General features: G+C 50.6%; 1 protein-coding gene and 2 pseudogenes across 2 annotated transcripts in view; all 3 read right to left on the reverse strand.

Moving 5' to 3' along the window:
- The window catches only part of LOC100424995 (beta-glucuronidase-like), a 433,296-nt pseudogene that overhangs the window by 360,953 nt on the left and 50,053 nt on the right, over window positions 1-22,290 (reverse strand). Inside the window, exon 10 of the transcript XR_013399454.1 lies at window positions 7,617-7,642. The product of XR_013399454.1 is annotated as a beta-glucuronidase-like (transcript). The remainder of the gene's footprint in view (window positions 1-7,616; window positions 7,643-22,290) is intronic.
- Window positions 9,142-11,594, reverse strand: LOC144331568 (argininosuccinate lyase-like; annotated as a pseudogene).
- LOC114670533 (uncharacterized) overlaps window positions 18,788-22,290 on the reverse strand; it is a 30,294-nt gene continuing 26,791 nt past the window's right edge. The window contains exon 17 of the mRNA XM_077950383.1: window positions 18,788-19,564. Coding sequence (XP_077806509.1) covers window positions 19,560-19,564 — 5 coding nt within the window. The 3' untranslated portion in view covers window positions 18,788-19,559. The remainder of the gene's footprint in view (window positions 19,565-22,290) is intronic.

A 22,290-nucleotide genomic window follows, 5' to 3' on the forward strand; every position in this document is an offset into this window, starting at 1 on the left:
GCTTCACTCTTCTATGAACTGAGCTTCCCTCACAATTTCTGCTGACCCCATCCATGAAACAGGGAAGAAACCAAGGGCAGGTTGTGCCTCAGCCATTGTGAGGGTCTATCTGAGGCCTGGGGGGTCCTGGTCAGGAGCTAGGTTGTGGAGCACATGGGCTCAGGGAAAATCACGGCTGGGGTGCTTATGAAATCATTGTTTTTAGGAAACACGTAAATACGCCAGGCGTTAAGGTGACATGAAAACAACAGTGAGACGCAAGAAGAAAATGGTTATGGTTGGACCCTATTGTCTCCTTTTCCACTAACCAAAGGGCTGGCTCTGACCCCAAATTTGGCCTTCTTCCCTGGTTCAGCTGCACCCGACATCCAGAATACAGCACAAGGCTGGGGAGGGGTGTGGAGGGGGAGCAGGCCCTCTGCTTCCCATGTTAGAGTAACTAACATGGGAACAGGACTCCCCCAAACCTCCAGCCCAGGCTCCTTCTGTGGCTGTGGGAGGGGTGTTTCCCAAAGGACGTCCTTCCCTCCAGTGGAAGGCATGTTTAGGGAGCACAGGAACTCAATGGGGCTGGAGCATGGAGGGTCCAGAGATGGGAGCCAGATCAGGAAGGGCCTGCAGGCTAGCCTTGACTCTTCGTTTTACATGGGACTCAATGGGGGTGTTTGAAGAAGGGAATGACCCCATCAGGCTAGCACGGTAGAAAGCACTCTGGCTGCCAAAGGCAGAACGAATACAAGGGCAGTCAGGTCAGGAGGCTGTGCACTGGGCCAGCAGAGGGATGGCAGCAGCCTCAGGTAAGGCAGAGTAATCAGAGAGGAGGTGGCATCCAGTGACATCGAGGAGCAGGATTTGGGGGGCTCCATGAATTAGAAGGTAGAGAAGTGAGGGGGTTGATTCCAGGCTTAAGGGGAGGAAAGACAGGAATTAGAGAGAGGACTGAGAAGCACCATCAGTAGGCACAACAGGTGAGAGAAAGTCACTTGTTCACACAGCAAGTGCTACTGGGAGGCCTGCTCCACAGCCTCTTCAGGGGCAGAGCCCAACCCTCCAGGGCCGAGTCTGCACAGTGGGAAAAAAAGATGGGCAGCGAGAGGCTGATATTGGGCACCTCTGGGGCGGGCCACTGATAGAAAGCAGAGGCTTCAAGCTTTAAGATAAGACTTCCAGCTAGGTGCAGTGGCTCACACCTATAATCCCAGCACTTTGGGAGCCTGAGGCAGGCAGATCACCTGAGGTCAGGAGTTTGAGATCAGCCTGGCCAACATGGTGAAACCCCATCTCTATTAAAAATACACACACACACAAAATTAGCTGGCGTGATGGCAAGCACCTGTAATCCCAGCTACTAGGGAGGCTGAGGCAGGAGAATTGCTTGAACCCAGGAGGTGGAGGTTGCAGCGAGTCACGATCACATCACTGCACTCCAGCCTGGCAACAGAGTGATGCTCCATCTCAAAAAAGGAAAAAAAGAAAGTATTCCTCAAGAAGCACAGGTATCAGACTTGCTAGACAAAGACCTTAAAACAAAACCATCTTAAATATGCTCAAATAGTTAAAGGAAAACATGGACAAAGAACTAAAGGAAATCAGCAAAATTATACATTAACAAAATGAGAATATCAATAAAGAGACATAAAAAGAACCCAAACAAAAATTCTACAGCTGAAAAATACAACTAAATTGAAAAATTCAGTAGAAGTCAATGGAAGGTTCAAGCAGATAGAAGAGAGAATGAACGAACTTGAAGAAAGTACATTTGAAATTACTTTGTCTGAGGAGCAAAGAGAAAAGAGCAAACAGGCCGGGTGCCCTGGCTCATGCCTGTAATCCCAGCACTCTGGGAGGCCAAGGTGGGCAGATCATCTGAGGTCAGAAGTTTGAGATCAGCCTGGCCAACATAGTGAAATCCCATCTCTATTAAAAATACAAAATTAGGCCAGGAGTGGTGGCTCATGCCTGTAATCCCTGCACTTTGGGAGGCCGAGGCAGGCGGATCACAAGGTCAAGAGATCGAGACCATCCTGGCAAATATGGTGAAATTCCATCTCTACTAAAAATATAAAAATCAGCTGGGCATGGTGGCACACGCCTGTAGTCCCAGCTACCTAGGAGGCTGAGGCAGGAGAACTGCTTGAACCCAGGAGGCAGAGGTTGCAGTGAGCCAAGATCGCGCCACTGCACTCCAGCCTGATGATAGAGCAAGACTCCATCTCAAAAAAATACAAAAACAAAAACAAAAAAATTAGCCAGGCATGGTGGTGCATGCCTGTAATCCCAGCTACTCTGGAGGCTGAGGCAGGAGAATCGCTTGAACCCGGGAGGCGGAGGTTGCAGTTAGCCGACATGTCACCATTGCACTCCAGCCTGGGCAACAGAGCAAGACTCCATCTCAAAAAAAGAAAAAGAAAAGAGCAAACTTATGGTCAACATGGCAAAACCCCATCTCTACAAAAAATACAAAAAATTAGCCAGGTGTTGTGGCAAGTGCCTGTAATCCCAGCTACTCGGGAGGCTGAGGCAGGAGAATCGCTTGAACCCGGGAGGCGGAGGTTGCAGTTAGCCGACATGTCACCATTGCACTCCAGCGTGGGCAACAGTGAAACTTCGTCTTAAAAAACAACAACAAAAAAAAGAGTGCTTGTCATGTACAAGCATTCCTCAGTGAGATTGTTAATTGATTTCTCAGCAGAAACTAAGGAGTCGAGAAGGGAGTGGGGTGATAGATTTAGCATGCTGGGGGAAAAAAAACAAGCCTGTCAACTGCGAATTCTACACACGTAAAAAAGTGTCCTTTGGTTCCTATTAAAAACAAACTAAGATCCCAGAAATAACAAGTGCTGGAGAGGATATGGAGAAACTGGAACCCTTGTGCATGGTTACTGGCAATTTAAAATGGCACAGCTACTAAGAACAGTGTGGCAATTCCTCAAAAAATTAAAAACAGAATTATTATACGATGTAGCAGTTCCATATCTTTGTATATAGCTGGCCCTCTGTATCCAAGGGTTTTGTTGTTGTTGTTGTTCTTGTTTTTTGCCCAGGCTGGAGTGCAGTTGCAGGATCTTGGCTCACTGCAACCTCTGCCTCCTGGGTTCTAGAAACTCTTGTGCCTCAGCCTCCCGCATAGCTGGGATTACAGAAGTGCACCACCATGCCAGGCTAATTTGTATTTTTAGTAGAGATGGGGTTTCACCATGATGGACAGGCTGTCCTGACCTCAGGTGATCCGCCCACCTCAGCCTCCCAAAGTGCTGGGATTACAGGCGTGAGCCACAGTGCCCGGCCTGTATCCATGGGTTCTGCATGTTAATTCCACCAACTGCACATGGAAATTGTAGTTAGCCCTATGATGTCTGTGTCTGTTCTGAACATGTGCACACTTTCTTTTCTATCATTATTCCCTAAACAATACAGTATAACAACTATTTATACAGCATTTACATTGTACTGCGTATTACAAGGAATCTAGAGATGATTTAAAGTATACAAGAGGATGTGCACAGATTATATGCAAATACCACCTCATTTTAAATCAAGGACTTGAGTATCTGTGGATTATGGTATCCTCAGTGTGTCCTAGAACCAATCCCCTGTGGATACTGAGGGAAGACTATGTACACAAAATAATTGAAAGCAGGGTCTTGAAAAGATATTTATACACCATGTTCACAGCGGTATTATTCATGGTAGGAAAAACATGGAAACAGACTGGGCGCAGTGACTCACACCAGTCATCCCAGCGCTCTGGGAGGCCGAGGCAGGTGGATCACTTGAGGTCAGGAATTCGAGACCAGCCTGGCCAACATGGTGAAACTCTGTCTCTATCAAAACAACAACAACAACAACAACAACAACAACAAAAATTAGCCCAGCGTGGTGCTGCATGCCTGTAATCCCAGCTACTCGGGAAGCTGAGGCAGGAGAATCGCTTGAACCCAGGAGGTGGAGTTTGCAGTGAGCAGAGATTGCACCACTGCACTCCAGCCTGGGCAACAGAGTGAGACTCTGTCTCCAACCCCCACCGCCCCCACACACACACAATAAGCAAACAATCCGTGTTCATCGATGGATAAATGGATAAGCCAAATGCGGCATATACATACCATGGAATATTATTTAGCCTTAAAAAGCAAAAAAAGTTCAGACACTGCAATATGGATGACCCTTAGGGATATTACGCTAGATGTAATAAGCCAGTTACACACAAAAAATACCGTATGATTCCACTTATACAAGGTACTTAGCAAAGTCAAAATCACAGAGACAGAAAGCAAAATGGTGGTCTCCAGGGGAGGGGTGGAGAGCGGATTGGAAGTTATTGTTGAATAGGTACATAATTTTTGTTTTATGAGATGAAAAGAGTTATGGAGATCGATGGTAGTGATGGCTTACAACATTTTAAGTATCTTTAATATCACTGGACTGTACACTTAAAAATGGTTAAGGCTGGGTGAGGTGGCTCACGCCTGTGATCCCAGCACTTTGGGAGGCCAAGGTGGGAGTATCACTTGAACCCAGAAGTTCCAGACCAGCCTGGGAGACATGGTCAAACTTCATCTCTACAAAAATAAACAAATCAGCTGGTTATGGTGGCATGTGCCTGCAGTCTCAGCTACTCAGGAGGCTGAGGCAGGAGAATCCCTTGAACCCGGGAGGCAGAGGTTGCAGTGAGCCAAGATCGTGCCACTGCACTCCAGCCTGGGTGACAGATCGAGGCTCCGTCTCAACAACAACAAAAAAGTTTGGCTCCTATCCTGCCTTCTCTGGAAAGTCATCCTCATCATCTTACAAAGTGCTGTAACCTTGCAATACATTGCAGGAGACTGTTAGTTATTTGTTATAAGCTATACATGGCCTTGTGATGTTTTTGTGATTCTCGCCTTACCCTGTTATGTAAATCCAGGAGTCACCCTTGACTCCAGTTCCATCCAATCCATTTACTTCAGTTTTATGCCCTTGCAGGATTTCCTGGGGAAAAAAAATTAGAGGATTTGGTTTTGAAATAAACTTAATTTTTTAATTTTATGATAAACACAGATACAAAAAAAAAAAAAAAAAGAAAACACACACACAAGAAAAGCATGAGAACTGGCCAGGCCGTGGTGGCTCACACCTGTAATCCCAGCACTTTGGGAGGCTGAGGTGCGCACATCACCTGATGTCAGGAGTTCAAGACCAGCCTGGCCAACATGGCAAAACTCTGTCTCTACTACAAATACAGAAATTAGCTGGGCTTGGTTGCAGGCACCTGTAATCCCAGCTACTCAGGAGGCTGAGGCAGGAGAATCACTTGAACCCGGGAGGTGGAGGTTGCAGTGAGCCGAGATAGGGTCACTTCACTCAAGCCTGGGCAACAGAGCAAGACTCCATCTCAAAAAAACCAAAAAATGAAACAAACAAAAAAAATCATGAACTATAAGGAGATAATAATTATTATTACTATTATCATTGTTATTGTTATTTTTTAGAGATAGGGTCTCACTCTGCCACCTCCAGCTGTAGTGCAGTGGCACAATCATAGCTCATCTGCAGCCTTGAACCCCTGGACTCCTGTGTCAGTGTTAGGATTACAGGCATGAGCCCCTGCACCCGGCCTAAGGAGACAATTATAAATAAAATGTGTTGATTATAATTCATAGCTGTATGAATTGTAAGGAGAGCTTATAATTGTAACCACCACTCAAGTCAAGAAGTAGACTGGCTGTGGTGGCCTATACCTAGAATCCCAGCACTTTGGGAGGCTGAGGTGGGAGGATTGCTTGAGGCCAGGAGTTCGAGACCAGCCTGAGCAACACAGCAGGATACCGCCTCTACGAAAAAAAAAAAATGCCAACAATTAGCTGGGTATGGTGGCATGCAGCTGTAGTTCCAGCTACTTGGGAGGCTGAGGTGGGAGGATCGCTTGAGCCCAGGAGTTTGAGGCTGCAGTGAGCTATGATGGCGCCACTGCATTCCAGCCTGGGCAACAGAACATGACTGTATCTCCAAAAAAGAAAAAGAAAAGAACTCTTTTCCAGCCACTACAGAAACTTCCCTTTTGTCCTGTCTCAAATACAATGACCTTCCTCCTGCTTCAAGTACGCACAATTCTGACTTCGCAGAAACCACTTCTTTGGCTTCTTCACAGTTTTATTCCTATCCCTTACCATGATAGTTTTCTCTTGTGCTTCTGTTGACTTTAACATGTCTTTTAAGACTCTTTGGCCAGGCACAGTGGCTTACGCCTGTAATCCTAGAACTTTGGGAGGCCGAGGCGGGCCAATCACCTGAGGCCAGGAGTTCAAGACCAGCCTGGCCAACATGGTGAAACCCCATCTCTACAAAAATACAAAACTTAGCTGGGCAGGTGCCTGTAATCCCAGCTACTCAGGAGGCTGAGACGGGACAATTGCTCGAACCTGGGAGGTGGAGGGTGCAGTGAGCCGAGACTGGGCCATTGCCCTGCAATTGCCCTGCAGCCTAGGAGACAAAGCAAGACTCCATCTCAAAAAAAAAAAAAAAAAAAAAAGACTCTTTATCTAGAGGATCACCCTCAATTCCTTTCTTTTTTCTTTATTTTATTTTAGTATTTTTTGTAGAGACAGAATCTTGCTATGTTGCCCAGACTGGTCTTGAACCCCTGGCCTCAAGTGATCCTTCTGCTTCAGCCTCATCCCTTTTTATTCTTACAGTTTCATGATGAAGAGCCCAAAAGTTTGACCTGTAGAATTCTGGAGTCCTGGATTTTGCTGATGGTTTACTTTCATTGCAGTTCAACTTGTTCTCTGTCTTCTGTTTTTCCAGCAAGTGAGCAGCTGGATCTGTAAGCTCGGTCAGATCCACATTTGATCCCTTTGGCTACACTATAGGTGGTACTGTGATCTTTCCTCAGGAGGGACGTAACGCGTCTTTGCGACTTACGCTGCAAGATAAAGTTCGTATAGGGCAGGCAAGATCAATGTTTAGATTCTTTCCCATTTTTTTTTTTTGCCTATTTTCAAGGTAAGGAATTGGCTTCTCTTTTTTTGAGACAGGGTCTTACTCTTGTTGCCCAGGCTGGAGTGCAGTGTTGCAATCACAGCTCACTGCAGCCTCGACTTCCCTGACCCAGTTGATCCTCCCACTTCAGCCTCCCGAGTAGCTGGGACTACAGGCATGCGCCACCACACTGGCTAATTTTTTGCATTTTTAGTAGAGACAGGGTTTTGCCATGTTGCCCAGGCTGGTCTCCAACTCCTGGACTCCAGCAATCTGCCCGCCTTGGCCTCCCAAAGTACTAGGATTACAGGCGTGAGCCACCGTGCCTGGCCATAAATTGGCTTCTAATCATCCTCCAAAGGTGATTGGTTAGTTTTGTTTGTTCATTTGAAGTCTCATTATTAAAATGACTAATGGATTCAATCCATGCAAGTATTGTTCCTAGTGCAGCTCAAATTGTCCTCGGGCTACTGGGGGCCTCTTCAAAGGCAGCTCTTGAGTCCTTTTGACATAGCCATCGACGTCTTTGAGAGCTTCCTTGTGACCTGGTATGGCAAGACTGCCAGTCTCATCATGTACTTTTTTTTTTTTTTTTGAGACCGAGTCTCACTTTGTCACCCAGGCTGGAGTGCAGTGGTGTGATCTCAGCTCACTGCAACCTGTCTCCTGGGATCAAGTGATTCTCCTGCCTCAGCCTTCCTAGTAGCTGGGTTTAAAGGCATGCGCCACTACGCCCAGCTAATTGTTGTGTATTTAGTAGAGACGGAAATTCACCATATTGGCCAGGCTGGTCTCGAACTCCTAGCCTCAAGCCATCTACCTGCCTCGGCCTCCCAAAGTGTTGGGATTACAGGTGTGAGCCACCGTGCCTGGCCAACCTAATGCCTTTTTACAGCTGAATAAGAGTCCATTGTGTGGATCCTGCATTTTGTTTATCCATTCATCTGCGGACGCACAGTCAGCTTGTTTCCAACGTTTGGCTATTACAGATAATGCTGCTGCGGACACAGGCATGCAAGTATCTGAGTCCCTGCTTTCTGATCTCCTGAGTATGTATATAGGGGTGGAATGACTGAATTGCTTAGTAATTTAGCTTTTTGAGGAACTGCCAAACTGTTTTCCACAGTAGCTGCACCATTTTATATTGCTACCAGCAATGCACAATGTGGTTCCCATTTCTCCACATCCTTGCCAAGCCTTGTTATTTTTCATTTTCTTTTTTCGTTTGTTTTTAATATCAGTCATCCAAATGGGAGTGAAGGGGCATGTCACTGTGGTTTTGATTTGCAGCTCCCAAATGATTCATGATATTCAGTATCTTTTCATGTACGTTTCAACCAATACATATATCTTCTTTGGAGAAATGTCTACTCAAGTCCCTTGCTTATTTTTTTTAATTTTTAGTTTAATTTTTTAGTGACTAAGACCCATGACACAGCCCTCAGGAGATCCTGAGAACATGTGCCCCCACCCTTGCCTTTTATTTTTTTGAGATGGAGTTTCGTTCCGTCGCCCAGGCTGGAGTTCAGTGGCGCGATCTCGGCTCACTGCAACCTCTGCCTCCTGGGTTCAAGCAGTTGGTCCTGCCTCAGCCTCCCGAGTAGCTGGGATTATAGGCGCCCACCACCACACCTGCCTAATTTTTATATTTTTAGTAGACATAGAGTTTCACCATGTTGGTCAGGCTGGTCTGAAACTCCTGACCTCACGTGACCCACCCCCTTCGGCCTCCTAAAGTACTGGGATTACAGGCATGAACCCCCGCACCCAGCCCCATGAAGGGTGAGCTTTCCCTGTTGGCTGAGCTAGACTGCCATGGGAGTATTGGGGTCTTAGTGTATTAAGGGAGTGTACATGGGAGTATTAGTACATTCAGGGTTGTTTTTCCATCTATCCTGGCTGAGTCCAGGATGGGCCGTGCAAGTAGGATAGGGGAGAAGCCTTTAGGGAGAGTGAGAGGCTCCAGTGCCTGGGGCAGGCAGGGCTGTGCGCTCCAAGGGACATAACCACCAGGTCTGCAGGAAATGCCCCACTCTTGGCTGCTTTGCCTCGACCCTGGAATTCTGGGATGTCCCTGTCCCCCAGGGCCTGGCACTCCTACCCTGTTCACCCCTGCCACCTAGGTCTGCTCTTCAGGTTGCCATCACACCTCTCTCTGCCCCCTGGGCATCCCTCGGGGACTCACACCTCTGCCTGATCCACCACGGTCCTGATGAGCTCCCAGAGGAGCCCTGAGAGTGTGAAGCAGGTCTGCGCATCTACAACCTGAGGTCCGTGACCACCTGTGCAAGGAGGAGGTGGTGCTCAGGGAGGCCGACATGTTGCTTCCCTGGGGAGCCAGGACCACTGCTGAGCTGACTGCCCCATGGGCTCCCCAAGGTTGGGACAGCACAGAGCAGGGGGGCGGAGGGCTAGAGGCACCTGGTTGTTCCAGCTCCGTCCCATGTGTGGCTTCCCTGCGGTCTCACCAGTGAGCTCCTGGAGGTGAAGGGAGGCCCAAGGTCACGGTCTATATCCCGAGGGGTCAGCCCAGGCAAGGTAGGGTTCCCCATCAACCCTGCCAACCTCCCTCCCTACCCCAGGGCCCCAGGTCCTGCCCAAATCTCTCACCATCTTTGTTGAGGCCTTTTGTTCTTTTTTTTTTTTTTTTTTTTTGTAGTTACAGGACCACATTGTTATTGCCCAGTCAGGTCTGAAACTCCTGGCCTCAAGCGATCCTCCCACCTCAGCCTCCCAAAGTGCTAGGATTATAGGCATGAGCCACTGCGCCTGGCCCATGTCCTGTGGTCTCACCTGCTGTCTGCCAATGGCGAAGCAAACAGAATGATGGCGCTAATGTTCAACACGGCCCCAGGCAAGGTGGTGAGGGAAGGCCAGGAAAGTGGTGGGGCTGTATTGCCGGATCTGGCCAGCAGCCCGCAATGCAATGGGGCTCTCTCTTTGTTCCCAGGTGGATCGACAGGTCGAGAAATAATAGACACAAGATAGTGAAAGCTGGGTCCAGGGGGGTCACCACCTCTGGTCCCATAGTGCTGCCAATGCACTGGATATACCAGCATTTATTATTAAGTTTAGTGAGGGCAGAAGTAGGTTAGTGAGGGATTTAGGGTCGTTTGATTATGAGGTGAGATGGTGACATGGGGATGAAGTAATTCTTTAACATAACATCTGTATGCAGAAGTACAGTATACAGATAAGAATTTACAATGTAGTGTGTGCATCAGTAATTTCTAACAGAGCCTTAAAACAGAAACACAGTCTTTCCATAACCTATGATTAGCAAGATATTAATCAGCAGTAACAGCTGCAGCAAAAATTGGTTACAAATAATCCATAGAAACAGGACGTGAAGCTAGACAACCCATTAGACCAGAAATTCTCAGAAGGGAGTATGCCTTAACCCTAAAGAGGCCTAGAAGAGCCGTGGCAAGATGAGGGCGTTTATAGCCCTACCTTATCCATATGGACAGGCGCACCCCATGCGTCCATTTATAGGCTCTCAACAAGGTTCGCATTCCATTCCCGGAGCTATGAACATCTGCTTTTCTGGGATAGGAATCTTGGTGATGTGAAACTTCCCTGACTGCACATCCATTCATAGGCTCTCTGCAGGGGGAAGCACATCACACGCTGTTGGCTCATTCTGGCGGTCCAACCTGGCATTGTCTTTACACAATCCTGTGTGCGATTTTCTATTTACAATAATCAGGAGCATTTCATCTTTTATTCCATAGCAATAGTTTCAGGGGGTCTCCCTACAGGGCTGCAGAGGTCATACCTTCAGGCGGTGCTTGTTGGCTGTGTGGATGTCAGCATCATTGGGGCTGAGTTTGAAGGTGCCCTGGGCCCACTCCTCAGCCACCTAGAGCAGGTAGCAGCAATGCCAGGGGTCAGGTGAGCAGGCATCAGCAGCCGAGAGCCCCTGCCCCGGTCCCATCCTATCCCTGATGACTGACTGTCCCTGTCTAGGAGATGAGTCCTGGAAGTGCACCCTGGGAGGGGGCATCTCGGGCCCAGCACACCTTTACCCATGAGCCATGTGGGCCACAGGGTCATTAAAGGAGCGAGGCGGCCATCAAGGCACACAGTTAAACAGCACTTGAGTATATGATTAGTTCAATGTGAAACCACAGACAGGCAACACTGTGCTAATTGCTCAGGGATTTGGTGGGAGCCTGGGGCCACAGGGAGGGGGACTCCGGTGGGGCATGGGCCATGGCAAGAACCTTGTCTAGGCCATGGAGTATCTGGTCCATCTAGGCCTTGGTGAGGAGCCCTGCCTTCTCCAGGCCCCTGCTGTAGCCTCTGCTGCCTTGAACATCCACCTCCCACAGGTGCCGGTCGTAGGTGATGGATGTGTGGAACTTCTCCATGACGGGATCCACTGTGCCCACTCTGGCCAGGAGAGCAGGAACAATTAGTCTCGCCTCCACCCTCCAGAACAGCGCCTCTTGCAGAGTCCTCAGGAAACTTACCATGTCTGATGGCAGCAGGGGCATCGGATCATTCTAACTGGGAAGACAAGGAGGCTCAGACCTTCCCAGAGTCACCCTGGGAGTGAGCACGGCCACGTGGCTGAACACCAAGACAGAGCCAGGCTGGAGTGCAGTGGCACGACCTGGCTCTCTGCAACCTCCGCCTCCTGGGTTCGAGAGATTCTTCTGCCTCAGCCTCCGGAGTAGCTGGGATTACACACATGCACCACCACACCCGGCTAATTTTTGGATCATTGGTAGACAGGGTTTCACCATGTGGGCCAGGCTGGTCTTGAATTCCTGACCTCAGGTGATCCTCCCGCCTCGGCCTCTGAAAGTGTTGGTATTACAGGCATGAGTGACTGAGTCTGGGCTTGAAGTTGGGGTCTTTCCCACCACATGGCACCACCCCAAGGAGATGGTGGCAGGGCCTCAGGCACCCCTGGGACCAGAGCCGAGCTTCTAGAACCTTTCCTGCCACTGACCAAGGTGCCAGGTGCCATCCTAATTGATGACACAACCCTCTGGGGTAGGCATCAATACAACTCCACTATGCAGAAGGGGAAACTGAGGCACAGGGAGGCATGCAGCCTGTCCTTACCTGGGGTGGGAGAGCCAGGGCTGCAGCCCAGCAGTCTGAAGTCAGAACCCATGCTCTTCACCGCTGTTCCACCAGGGCCTCTGGTCTTGGCTCTGGTGTCCTGAACTTCTGCTGCAGGGGCAGGCAAAGAGGCACTGACGGTCTCCACCAACCCTAAGTGCCCTGCAACTCTCTCCCTCACAGCTTGGAGTCAGACTAAGATCCCAATTCCTACCGCTTCCTTGGCTCTGAAGAGCACACTGACACCCCCCATTGTCCCTGGCCTTCTAGGAGGTCACTGGGTGACCCCTTACTCCCAGGAGCCGAGGGCAGAGAGATGGCACGTAGCATCCACATTTTGTTCTTTTTTTGAGACTGAGTCTCACTCTGCCACCCAGGCTGGAGTGCAGTGGCGTGATCTCGGCTCACTGCAACGTCCGCCTCCCGGGATCAAGCCGATTCTCCTGCCTCAGCCTCCCAAGTAGCTGGAATTACAGACACGTGCCACCACACCCAACTGATTTTTGTATCTTTTATAGAGACAGGGTTTCACCATGTTGGCCAGGCTGGTCTTGAACTCCTGACCTCAGGTGATCCACCCGCCTCGGCCACCCAAAGTGCTGAGATTACAGGCGTAAGCCACCCCACCTGGCCCCTTGCCTGGCCCATTTTTTTCAATATATTACAGGATTGTGGTAACCCTGTGTTGACCTAGTGGATTGGCACCATTTTTTCCAACAGCACGTGCTCACTTGGTGTCTTTGTGTCACATTTCAGTAATTCTTATTGTATTTCAAACTTTGTTATTATATTTTTCAGACAAAGTCTTACTCCACTGCCCAGGCGTGAGTGCAGTGGTTCAACCAGAGCTCACAGCAGCCTCGACCTCCTGGGCTCAAGTCATCCTCCTGCCTCAGCCTTCTGAGTAGCTGGGCTTGTAGTTGGGCTTGTGCCACTATTCCTGCTAATTTTTAATTTTTTTGTAGAAACAGGGTCTCACTATGTTGCCCAGACTGGTCTCAGACTCCTGGGTTTCGAGCAATGTTCCCGCCTCAGCCTCCCAAATTGCTGGGATTACAGGCGTGAGCCACTGTGGCACCCTGGCTGTTATTATTAATATTATTATTATTATTATTATTATTTTTGAGACACAGTTTCGCTCTGTCTCCCAGGCTGGAGTGCAGTGGCATGATCTCAGCTCAGTACAACCTCTGCCTCCTGGGTTGTTTCTTTCTCCTCCTCCTCCGTTTCTTTTTTCCTCCTCCGCCTCCTCACAGGCATGAGCCACTGCCCCTGGCCTGCTGTTTCTTTCTCCTCCTCCTCCATTTCTTTTTCCTCCCCCTCCTCCTTACCCTCCTCCTCACCCTCCTCCTCACCTCTTCCTCCTCCTCCTTCCCCTCCTTCTTCCCTTCTTCCTCTCCTCCTCCTCCTCCCCCTGCTCCTCCTGCTGCTCCTCCTCTGCCTCCCAAATTGCTGGGATTACAGGTGTGAGCCACCACAACTGGCTGTTTCTTCTTCTTTTTCCTCCTCCTCCTTCTTCATTTTATTTTATTTTATTTTTATAGAGTCTCGCTCTGTCACTCAGGCTGAAGTGCAGTGGCACAATTTCAGCTCATTGCAACCTCTGCCTCCTGGATTCAAGCAATTCTGCCTCAGCCTCCAAAGTAGCTGGGATTACAGGCATCTGCCACCAAACCCAGCCAATTTTTGTATTTTTAGTAGAGATGGGGTTTCACCATGTTGGCCAGGCTGGTCTCAAACTTCCAACCTTGTGATCGGCCCACGTCAGCCTCCCAAAGTGTTGAGATTACAGGCGTGAGCCACTGCGCCCAGCCCACCTGGCCCATTTCTTTTTATTTCTTTCTTTTTTTTAGAGACAAGAGTTTTGCTCTTGTCGCCTAGGCTGGAGTGCAATGGCGCAATCTTGGTTCACTGCAACCTCCACCTCCTGGGTTTAAGCGATTCTCCTGCCTCAGCCTCCAGAGTAGCTGGGATTACAGACTCCCGCCACCGTGCGCAACTAATTTTTGTATTTTTAGTAGAGATGGGGTTTCACCATGTTGGCCAGTCTGTTCTTGAATTCCTGACCTCAGGTGATCTGCTTGCCTCAGCCTCCCAAAGTGCTGAGCTTACAGGCGTGAGCCACCGCTCCCAGCCCCTTGCCTGGCCCTTTTTTTTTTTTTTTTTAAACATATTAAAGCACTGTGGCAACACTGTGTTGAGCTAGTGGCTCCCCAGCCAGCTCACACTCGTTTGTCACAGCTCCTGGGACTCCTGTTGACACACAGAGAACAGCCACCCACAGTGGACTGTGCTGTTCTGTTTGCACCCTTAAATTTATTGTGCTTACAGAATGCCACTTCTGCAAACTTGTCAAGTAGGGGGAAGTGGCTCGTGGATATGCACCCTTGCTCATCCTCTTTGAAAAGGTAACCAGCTCTGAATTCTTTTTTCTTTGAGACAGAGTTTCACTCTTGTCGTCCAGGCTGGACTGCAGCGGCACAATCTTGACTCACTGCTACCTCCCCTTCCCAGGTTCAAGCAGTTCGCCTGCATCAGCCTCCCAAGTAGCTTGGATTACAGGTGCCCATCACCACATCCACCTAATTTTTTTTTTTTTTTTTTTTTTTGAGACAGAGTCTCGCTCTGTTGCCCAGGCTGGAGTGCAGTAGTGTGATCTCGGCTCACTGCAAGCTCCATGTCCCGGGTTCATGCCATTCTCCTGCTTCAGCCTCCCGAGCAGCTGGGACTACAGGCACCCGCCACCACGCCAGGCTAATTTTTTGTATTTTTAATAGAGATGGAGTTTCACTGTGTTAGCCAGGATGGTCTCGATATCCTGACCAAATGATCTGCCCACCTCGGCCTCCTAAAAGGGGTTGGATTACAGGCGTGAGCCACCATGCCTGGCCCTAAATTTCCATTTTTATTAGAGATAAGGTTTCACCATGTTGGTCAGGCTAGTCTTGAACTTTTGACCTCAACAAGTGATCCACCCGCCTTGGCCTCCCAAAGTGCTGGGATTACAGGCATGAGCCACTGTGCCTGGCCCCGGTTCTGAATTCTTAAGAAACTATTGAGAGAGTCTAGGTCAGCACTCACAGAACCTCTGCAGTGCTGGGCATGGTGGCGACTCAGGAGGGTGAGGCAGGAGAATTGCTGGAACACAGGAGACAGAGGTTGCAGTGAGCCGACATCGCACCACTGCTCTCCAAGCTGGGTGACAGAGCAAGATTCCAACTCGGATAAGAAAAAACACTTAAAACAGCCTGGCATGGCAGTGCACGTCTGTGGTCCCAGCTATTTGGGAGGCTGAGTGGGGAGGATCGCTTATGCCCAGGAGGTCGAGGTGGCAACGAGCTGTGATTGCACCACTGCACTCCAGCCTGGGCAACAGAGCGAGACCCCGACTCTGAAAAAAAAAAAATGAAACCAATGTTGTGAATGGAAATGACAAGTGGTGACAGGAATTGGGCGTCTCAGACAATAAACATATCCTGGATTGGAGAGTCAGGGACAGGCTCTTAGAAGAAACGGCCTTTATGCCGAGTTGAGTCAACCGGGAGGGATGAAGTGAGGAAGCTCCCAACAGAGGGAACAGTCCGTGCTTAGAGCTCATGACACCTGCCCAAGGCCTCCACGGTACAGATTGTATTTGTTTTTTTTTTTTTTTTTTTGAGACGGAGTCTCGGTCTGTCGCCCAGGCTGGAGTGCAGTGGCGCAATCTCAGCTCACTGCAAGCTCCGCCTCCCGGGTTCCCGCCATTCTCCTGCCTCAGCCTCCCGAGTAGCTGGGACTACAGGCGCCCGCCACCGCGCCCGGCTAATTTTTTTTTTCTATTTTTAGTAGAGACGGGGTTTCACCATGGTCTCGATCTCCTGACCTTGTGATCCACCCGCCTCGGCCTCCCAAAGTGCTGGGATTAGTTTTTTTAAGAGACGGAGTCTCACTCTGTAGCCCAGGCTGGAGTGCAGTGGTGTTATCTCAGCTCACTGCAACCTCTGCCTCCTGCTTCGCCTGAGGCAATTCTCCTGCCTCAGCCTCTCAAGTAGCTGGGATTACAGGCATCCACCACCACACACGGCTAATTTTTGTATTTTTAGTAGAGACAGGGTTTCACCATCTGTTGACCAGGCTGGTCTCAAACTCCTGAATTCAGGTGATCCACCCACCTCGGCCTCCCAAAGTGCTGGGATTACAGGTGTGAGCCACCACACCCAGCCTAGACTGTTGTTAAAGCCGGTTTTCCTCTTCTCTTTCCTCAGTACTTTTCTTTTACACCCTCACCCGATCATTGCTCTGCCCATCTGAAGGCTGTGGCTGGCACCGGAATGAACAGAACCCCCTAGCCTCAAGTTCCAAACCCACGCTCTCCAACAGCCAGGCTTTCATATGGGAAGTTTCAAAGCCTTGTGACAGCCTGGCTCAACCTCTCCAGCCTGGACGTTCCCTCCAATTCCTGCCCCGGAAAACAGGCATCTCCTCTGATCACCTCCCAAAGAAGCCTGTCTGGAAGCCTCAGGCACCTGCTCCTGGAAGGCTGCACTCTTCACCTTCCCAACAAAGGGCCTGTCCGCCCAGTCCTGCTGAGCACACTCCTGTGCCCCCGAGCTCGGAATTGTCCTTTGCTCAGGCTGGGACAATGTAACTCCTCACCCCTCTGGCTTCCAGCTCCAGATGGGAGGAGCCAGGTGGGGTCTGTTTATGGGGGAGGCTTGCCTCATGGTAACTTCTCCCAGTACCTGCACCCCAGCTGTGCCATGTGGAGCCCCCTTCCCACAGAGCCCGAGGTCCCTTCAAGACCCCTTGGCCAGAGCCTATGGCTTCCTGTCACCCTTAGTTGGGGCACAGCTCTTTTTGGTGTGTGAGACACCGGCCTACACTCTAGCTCTTCCATCTCAGAGTCGAACCCAAGCTCTTCTCAAGGGCTGGTCTGACCAGGCGTGAGTCTCCAACCCCTTTGAAATATTTAGGATGGGAAGGGCGAGCTTTGTTGGCTCCCCTACTCTGGGGCGGTGGTAGGGAAGAGTGGAGGGTCTCCTGGTGTGCCTGAACCCCACAGCAGTGAGCTGCCAGATCTCCCAGGGGTGGCTGCTGCCTCTCAGGCCACTGTGCCCTGCTATGGCAGATGCCCCCTGAGATGCCAGTGACCAAAGGTTGGCCCTTCCTGGGTCCTCTGTGCCTGGCCTCTCAGCCCCTCACATGGCTTCACCCACAGCCTCCTGCTGGCTTCTCAGGCCTCTGGCCAGGCAGCTTTGGGGGTTGATGGGGAATTTGCAAGTTCTCTTTTCAAACCCACCCAGTTGCTCTGCAAAATCCTTCCTGAGCCCTGAGGCCAACCAGCATGGGAAGGGGAGTGGCCGGTCCACCCTCAGTGCCCTTTCCTGTCATGTAGGGTCCCACGGTGTCATCAGCAAGGGTCTGATCCGCTCACTGGTGTGGAAGCTGCAGAGGAAGGAGCAGCTCCGGGAGCTCATCCTGGACCCGCTGGCCCCTGCCTGCAGGAGGCTGCAGGAGAGGGTCTGGCACTTCCTCCCCATGAGGAAGGTGAGAACAGGAGAAGCACTGGTGATGATCCTGACACCCAGCGGTCACTGAGCCTCCTGTGTGCCAGGCATTGTCTCCAAACCTCACATTTAGAAAACCCTCCAGCGAGGCGATGTCTGCCTCCACAGGTGAGGAAACGGAGGCGCAGTGTCTTGTCTCTCACCCCAGGTCACACGGGATCACAGTTTACATCCTGGCCTCAAAACTGGGGGAGCACAAAGACTCACAGCTTGCGGTGGTTGGGGGGTGTTCCTACACTGGTTCCCTCATTGTGAAGATGGGTCGGTCACCAACCCCCAGAATCCCTGCCTTGGCCATGGCCATGTCCCCTTGCTAGGGGGGCCCTCTTGCCTTCCCTAAGTCCTGGCTTCTCTTTCTTCTGAGAGTCTCATTAGAGGCCCGGGTATTTCTCCAAGTGTGGCCCCTGAACCAGACCCCGGGTGGTCTGTGGAAATGCATGTTCCCAGACCCCACCCCAGCCCCGTCATCTTAGGTTTGCACAGAGGTCCCTTTCTGTGGGACCTGGAGAGTGGCTTTCCAGGAGAGAGCTTTCTCTCTGAAACTGTGGCCTCCCCAGCCTCCCCGCAGCCTCCTGTGTCCACTGTGACCACCATCCTTGCCATCACTTTCTGTCATCCCCAAGGGGAGCTCCAGAGGACAAGGCTTTGCTCTGTTTGCTGCTCCAGACCCAAAGGTCGCAGTAGGAGAGCTTTAGCTCCAAGTTGAAAATCACTTGGCCCAAAAGAGCGCTGAGATGGGAAAGCCCAGCTCTTGCCTCAGCGTCTTGCTGTGTGAATGAATCAGTGAATCACTGCAGGGTGGGGACAGGGTGGCACCTCCCCTTGAGGGCTAGGTTGTAAGGGGGTGAAAAGAGGCCCACTCAGGCTGTTAGGAATGCCCTGTGTTGGTGGCCTACTGGGAAGTACGTGGCCCTGGACGCACAAGCCATTAGCCTGCTCCTGGAACTGCTGTACTCACCCATGGGCAGGGTGTGCCTGAAGGCCACCAAGGCCCTCACCATGCTGCCAGAGGCCCCCGAGGACTGCAAGGTCCTACAGGCAGGCCCACATGCACACCTTCCATGTCCCTGAGGAGGACTCTTACAACAAGGCTTACGAGGGCAAGACCTTATGACAGGCGACCCAGATCGCCATCGATGTCATTGAGTGGAAGCCCTGAGCCCCTCATTGGGTCAGATCTGATCAGCCACCTCCGCACCTGAATCAATGCGCTCAGACTCTTTATTTGAAGTCGGAATGGCACTTTTTGTTCCTGGAGCACAGTTATGTCTCTTCCCACTCTCTTGCCAAAGGGGAAATGCCAGGCCCAGAAGCACCAGGTCCTGGGTGGTAAAGGCCAAACCCAGTGCTGGGGGTGGGTGGGAGGTGGCCTTGGAGTTTTACTGTCTGCTGGGGCCAAGAGTTCCCCTCAGAATGTAGAGAGCAGGATTGAGACTTCCAGGGACAAAGCTGGGGGCAGGAACTTGGGCTGGGGGAAGGAAGGAACCCAGCTGCAGGTTTCAGAAGCTCCAGTGATTGACCCATGGGGTGTGTGGCTGGGTGTGGCTCTGCTCAGCCAGGTCTGTCCCCTCACCACCCTGGGTGGCAGGAAAGAAGGCAAAAGGTGAAACCCGATGCAGGTTCTTTTGACTGAGGATGACTCTGTCTTTTGACTGAGGATGACAGGCTCCCCCAAGGATGAGAGCTTGGGAGAGGGAGAGGTTCTGGTTTCTCCTTAAGATCTTCCCAGCAAATAGCTGCATTCTTCAGTCACCCAAGCACGCCCCCAGGCTGGCCTGAAGCCCAGCCACCTCAAAGGCACATTCCTGGTGCTGTCCAGGAGGGGAGCCTAGGAATCACACGAAAGTCTCCATCACTTCTTTACGCCAAGCCTGGGAAAACACCTGACTGCAGAACTTGAGCCTCCCTCAGATGTCACTGCAGCACGCACTGGCCTGCCCTTTGGGTCAGCACCCTGGTCAGCTCCTCGGAAGGCCTTCACCCTGGATGAAGAAGAGACAACCCCTTTTCAGTGAGAGCAGGCTCCCAGCTTTGTGCACTGTGACATCATCCCACTAAGCAGCCTCCACGCCAGCATCTCCTGGGCTCCTGCCTCTGCAGTCCAGGCTGAGAAGAAATCAGAGATGTGGGAACTCATCAGCCAGGCACAGAGGTGCCTCTGTTACAAGGGGAGGGCCTCTGTTACAACACAGCCTATGTTGGGACCTAGAAGTCCTGAGCACCACACCCTTGCCTCCATTCTCCAAGGCCCATTTACCACACCGTTATCAGCTTCCAGGATTTAAGAAGCTGCTGCTGGGAGAGGTATGGGAGCCAGCCTAGAAGAGGCAACTGGTAGTTCAACTGTAGCCCAAAGGCACAAACTGCCACCCCAGACAGACAAGGCTGGATAAGGGCAGTGGGACAGCCAGTGGCTATAAGCCCACAGTGTGGAGGGAGCCACCTGTGTTGAGACCCCAGCTCTACACTGACTGTTTATCTTGCCTGGGGCAAGTTAACTGCTCAGTGCCTCAGTTTTCCTAGTTCTAAAATGGGGATAGTAATTGTCCCTATCATAAGTGGGTATGATTTTGGCAGTGCCAGGTGCATCATACTGAAAACAAGTGCCTCGTACATTGTGGGTACCCAGGAAGCCAGCTTACAGCCCCTCAGAGGAAACTCATCAGCAGGCATCTGAGGGAGCCTGGATCCCTGCATCCTGCAGGTGCCTGGGGTCCTACGCCCAGGAGAAGCTGCTCCCTCACTCCACAGCAGTCTACACAGCACCCCCTGACCAGGGGTACACCTCCTTGTGCAGGTGTCAGGAGGGACCCCTGGGCTTCTCTGGGCTCTGACCTTCCCTGGCAGGACTGTAGAGGGCCCAGAACCCTGCCTTCTCCCAGCCAGGCCCTTCCCTCCCTTTCCCAAACTCACAGCCTCCTCACCGCTCTCTGCCTCAGACTCAGGACTAATCTCACTATGTCCTTCATCTCTGTTTGCATCAGGGGCTGCAAGAAGCTCAGTTCACCTCCCCTTCATGGCCTTGAATACTCCTTTTCTTACTCCATCTGCTGAAACCTTTTTTCCAAGCCCTCTGGAGGCCCCAGGGCCTCAGCCACTCCCTGGAACATTCTTCCCTTTCTTGATTAGACTGAAACCTAGCTCTCCAGAGACCTGCTTCCCCACCCTGGGCATCCTCCTATGTGGGGCTGCTTTCCTCCCTGCCTGCCCCTCATGCCCTCACTGGAATCGAACAGGTCCTTACAGACCATCTCCTGTGCCTGTTCTGAGGAGCCCTCTGGTTCGGAATCCCTGCACAGGCTCTGTGGTCCTGGCCCTCTCCCCTCCCCAGCACCACACCACCAGATTGCTCTTGTAGAGCACCACGTCGTCTCCATGTGAGGGAAACAGGACTGCTAAGCTGCATGACTACCTCCTCCTCCAGGATGCTTTTCACATCTTCCACGATCCCCTCACTGGAGACCTTCCACGGCCCGGACTCATCTTAGGCCTCCCTGTTCTCTCCATGAGCTACTGGGGTGCCTGCCGATCAGATAATGAGCGGTGCTGTCACTGAACTGACTGCCCGCGGAGACTCGTGGTCTTTGGTGCATTCCAGGCTCCACCACAGACTCTGCATCCACAGACAACTGTGGTCCTGGCTGCTCTCTGCCATCAGGTTACCCTTCCATTTTTACTTATTGCCTAAAGAACTTCATACAAAATTCTATTTAAAACCAGTTTAGGCCGGGTGCAGTGGCGCATGCCTGTAATCCCAGCACTTTGGGAGGCCGAGGTGGGCAGATCACGAGGTCAGGATATGGAGACCATCCTGACTAACACAGTAAAACCTCGTCTCTACTAAAAATACAAAAAATTAGCCAGGTGTGGTGGCGGGCGCCTGTAGTCCCAGCTACTCAGGAGGCTGAGGCAAGAGAATGGCATGAACCCAGGAGGTGGAGTCTGCAGTGAGCAAACTCTTAGCTCTTAGCTGAGACTCACATTCCTCATGTATATAATGACTATAACAAAACTAATTCTGTCTCAAACTGATTGTGACACTTGAAGGAGGCAACATAGAGAAGTGCCCATATACTCAATTTATATCTGTTATTATTTTCATTCTTATAACTTAAGCACCTGCTTATTAACTACAGTCATATGTGGCAGAATGACATTTTGGTCAATGACAGACCACATGTATGACAGTGGTCCCATAAGATTATAACAAAGCTGAAAATTTCCCTTTCCCTAGTAAAGTCGTAACTGTTGGAATGTCGGCGCAGTGTGTTACTTACGTGTCTGTGGTAAGGCGGTGTAAACAAACCTACTGCGCTGCATCATTAGAGTCAAACAACATTTCTTTTTGGTAAAGATTTTAAGTAATGTGTTATATAAATGAAAGACTAACCACAGTGATGGAATTTTTAGAAACAGATAAACTAAGAGTCCATGAGGATTTGGAGAAACGGCTATTCACATATGATGTTAGAGGAGCATGAATTGGTGTCATCATTTTGGAAAAAGTTTGGCATTATTTATGATAATGAAAGATATGCCCCCTTCTAACAGTCTACTCCACAGAAGTGCGTGCTGGTGCTATTCCAAAACCATTGACAAAAATACTCAAAGCACCATTACTTGAGATAGTCACAATTATATTAAAAGTAACTCTGGCCAGGTACAGTGGCTCATGCCTATAATCTGAGCACTTTGGGAGGCTGAGGTG

Source organism: Macaca mulatta, chromosome 10 (assembly GCF_049350105.2).
Source record: "Macaca mulatta isolate MMU2019108-1 chromosome 10, T2T-MMU8v2.0, whole genome shotgun sequence".
In the NCBI taxonomy this organism is placed as follows: Eukaryota; Metazoa; Chordata; class Mammalia; order Primates; family Cercopithecidae; genus Macaca; species Macaca mulatta.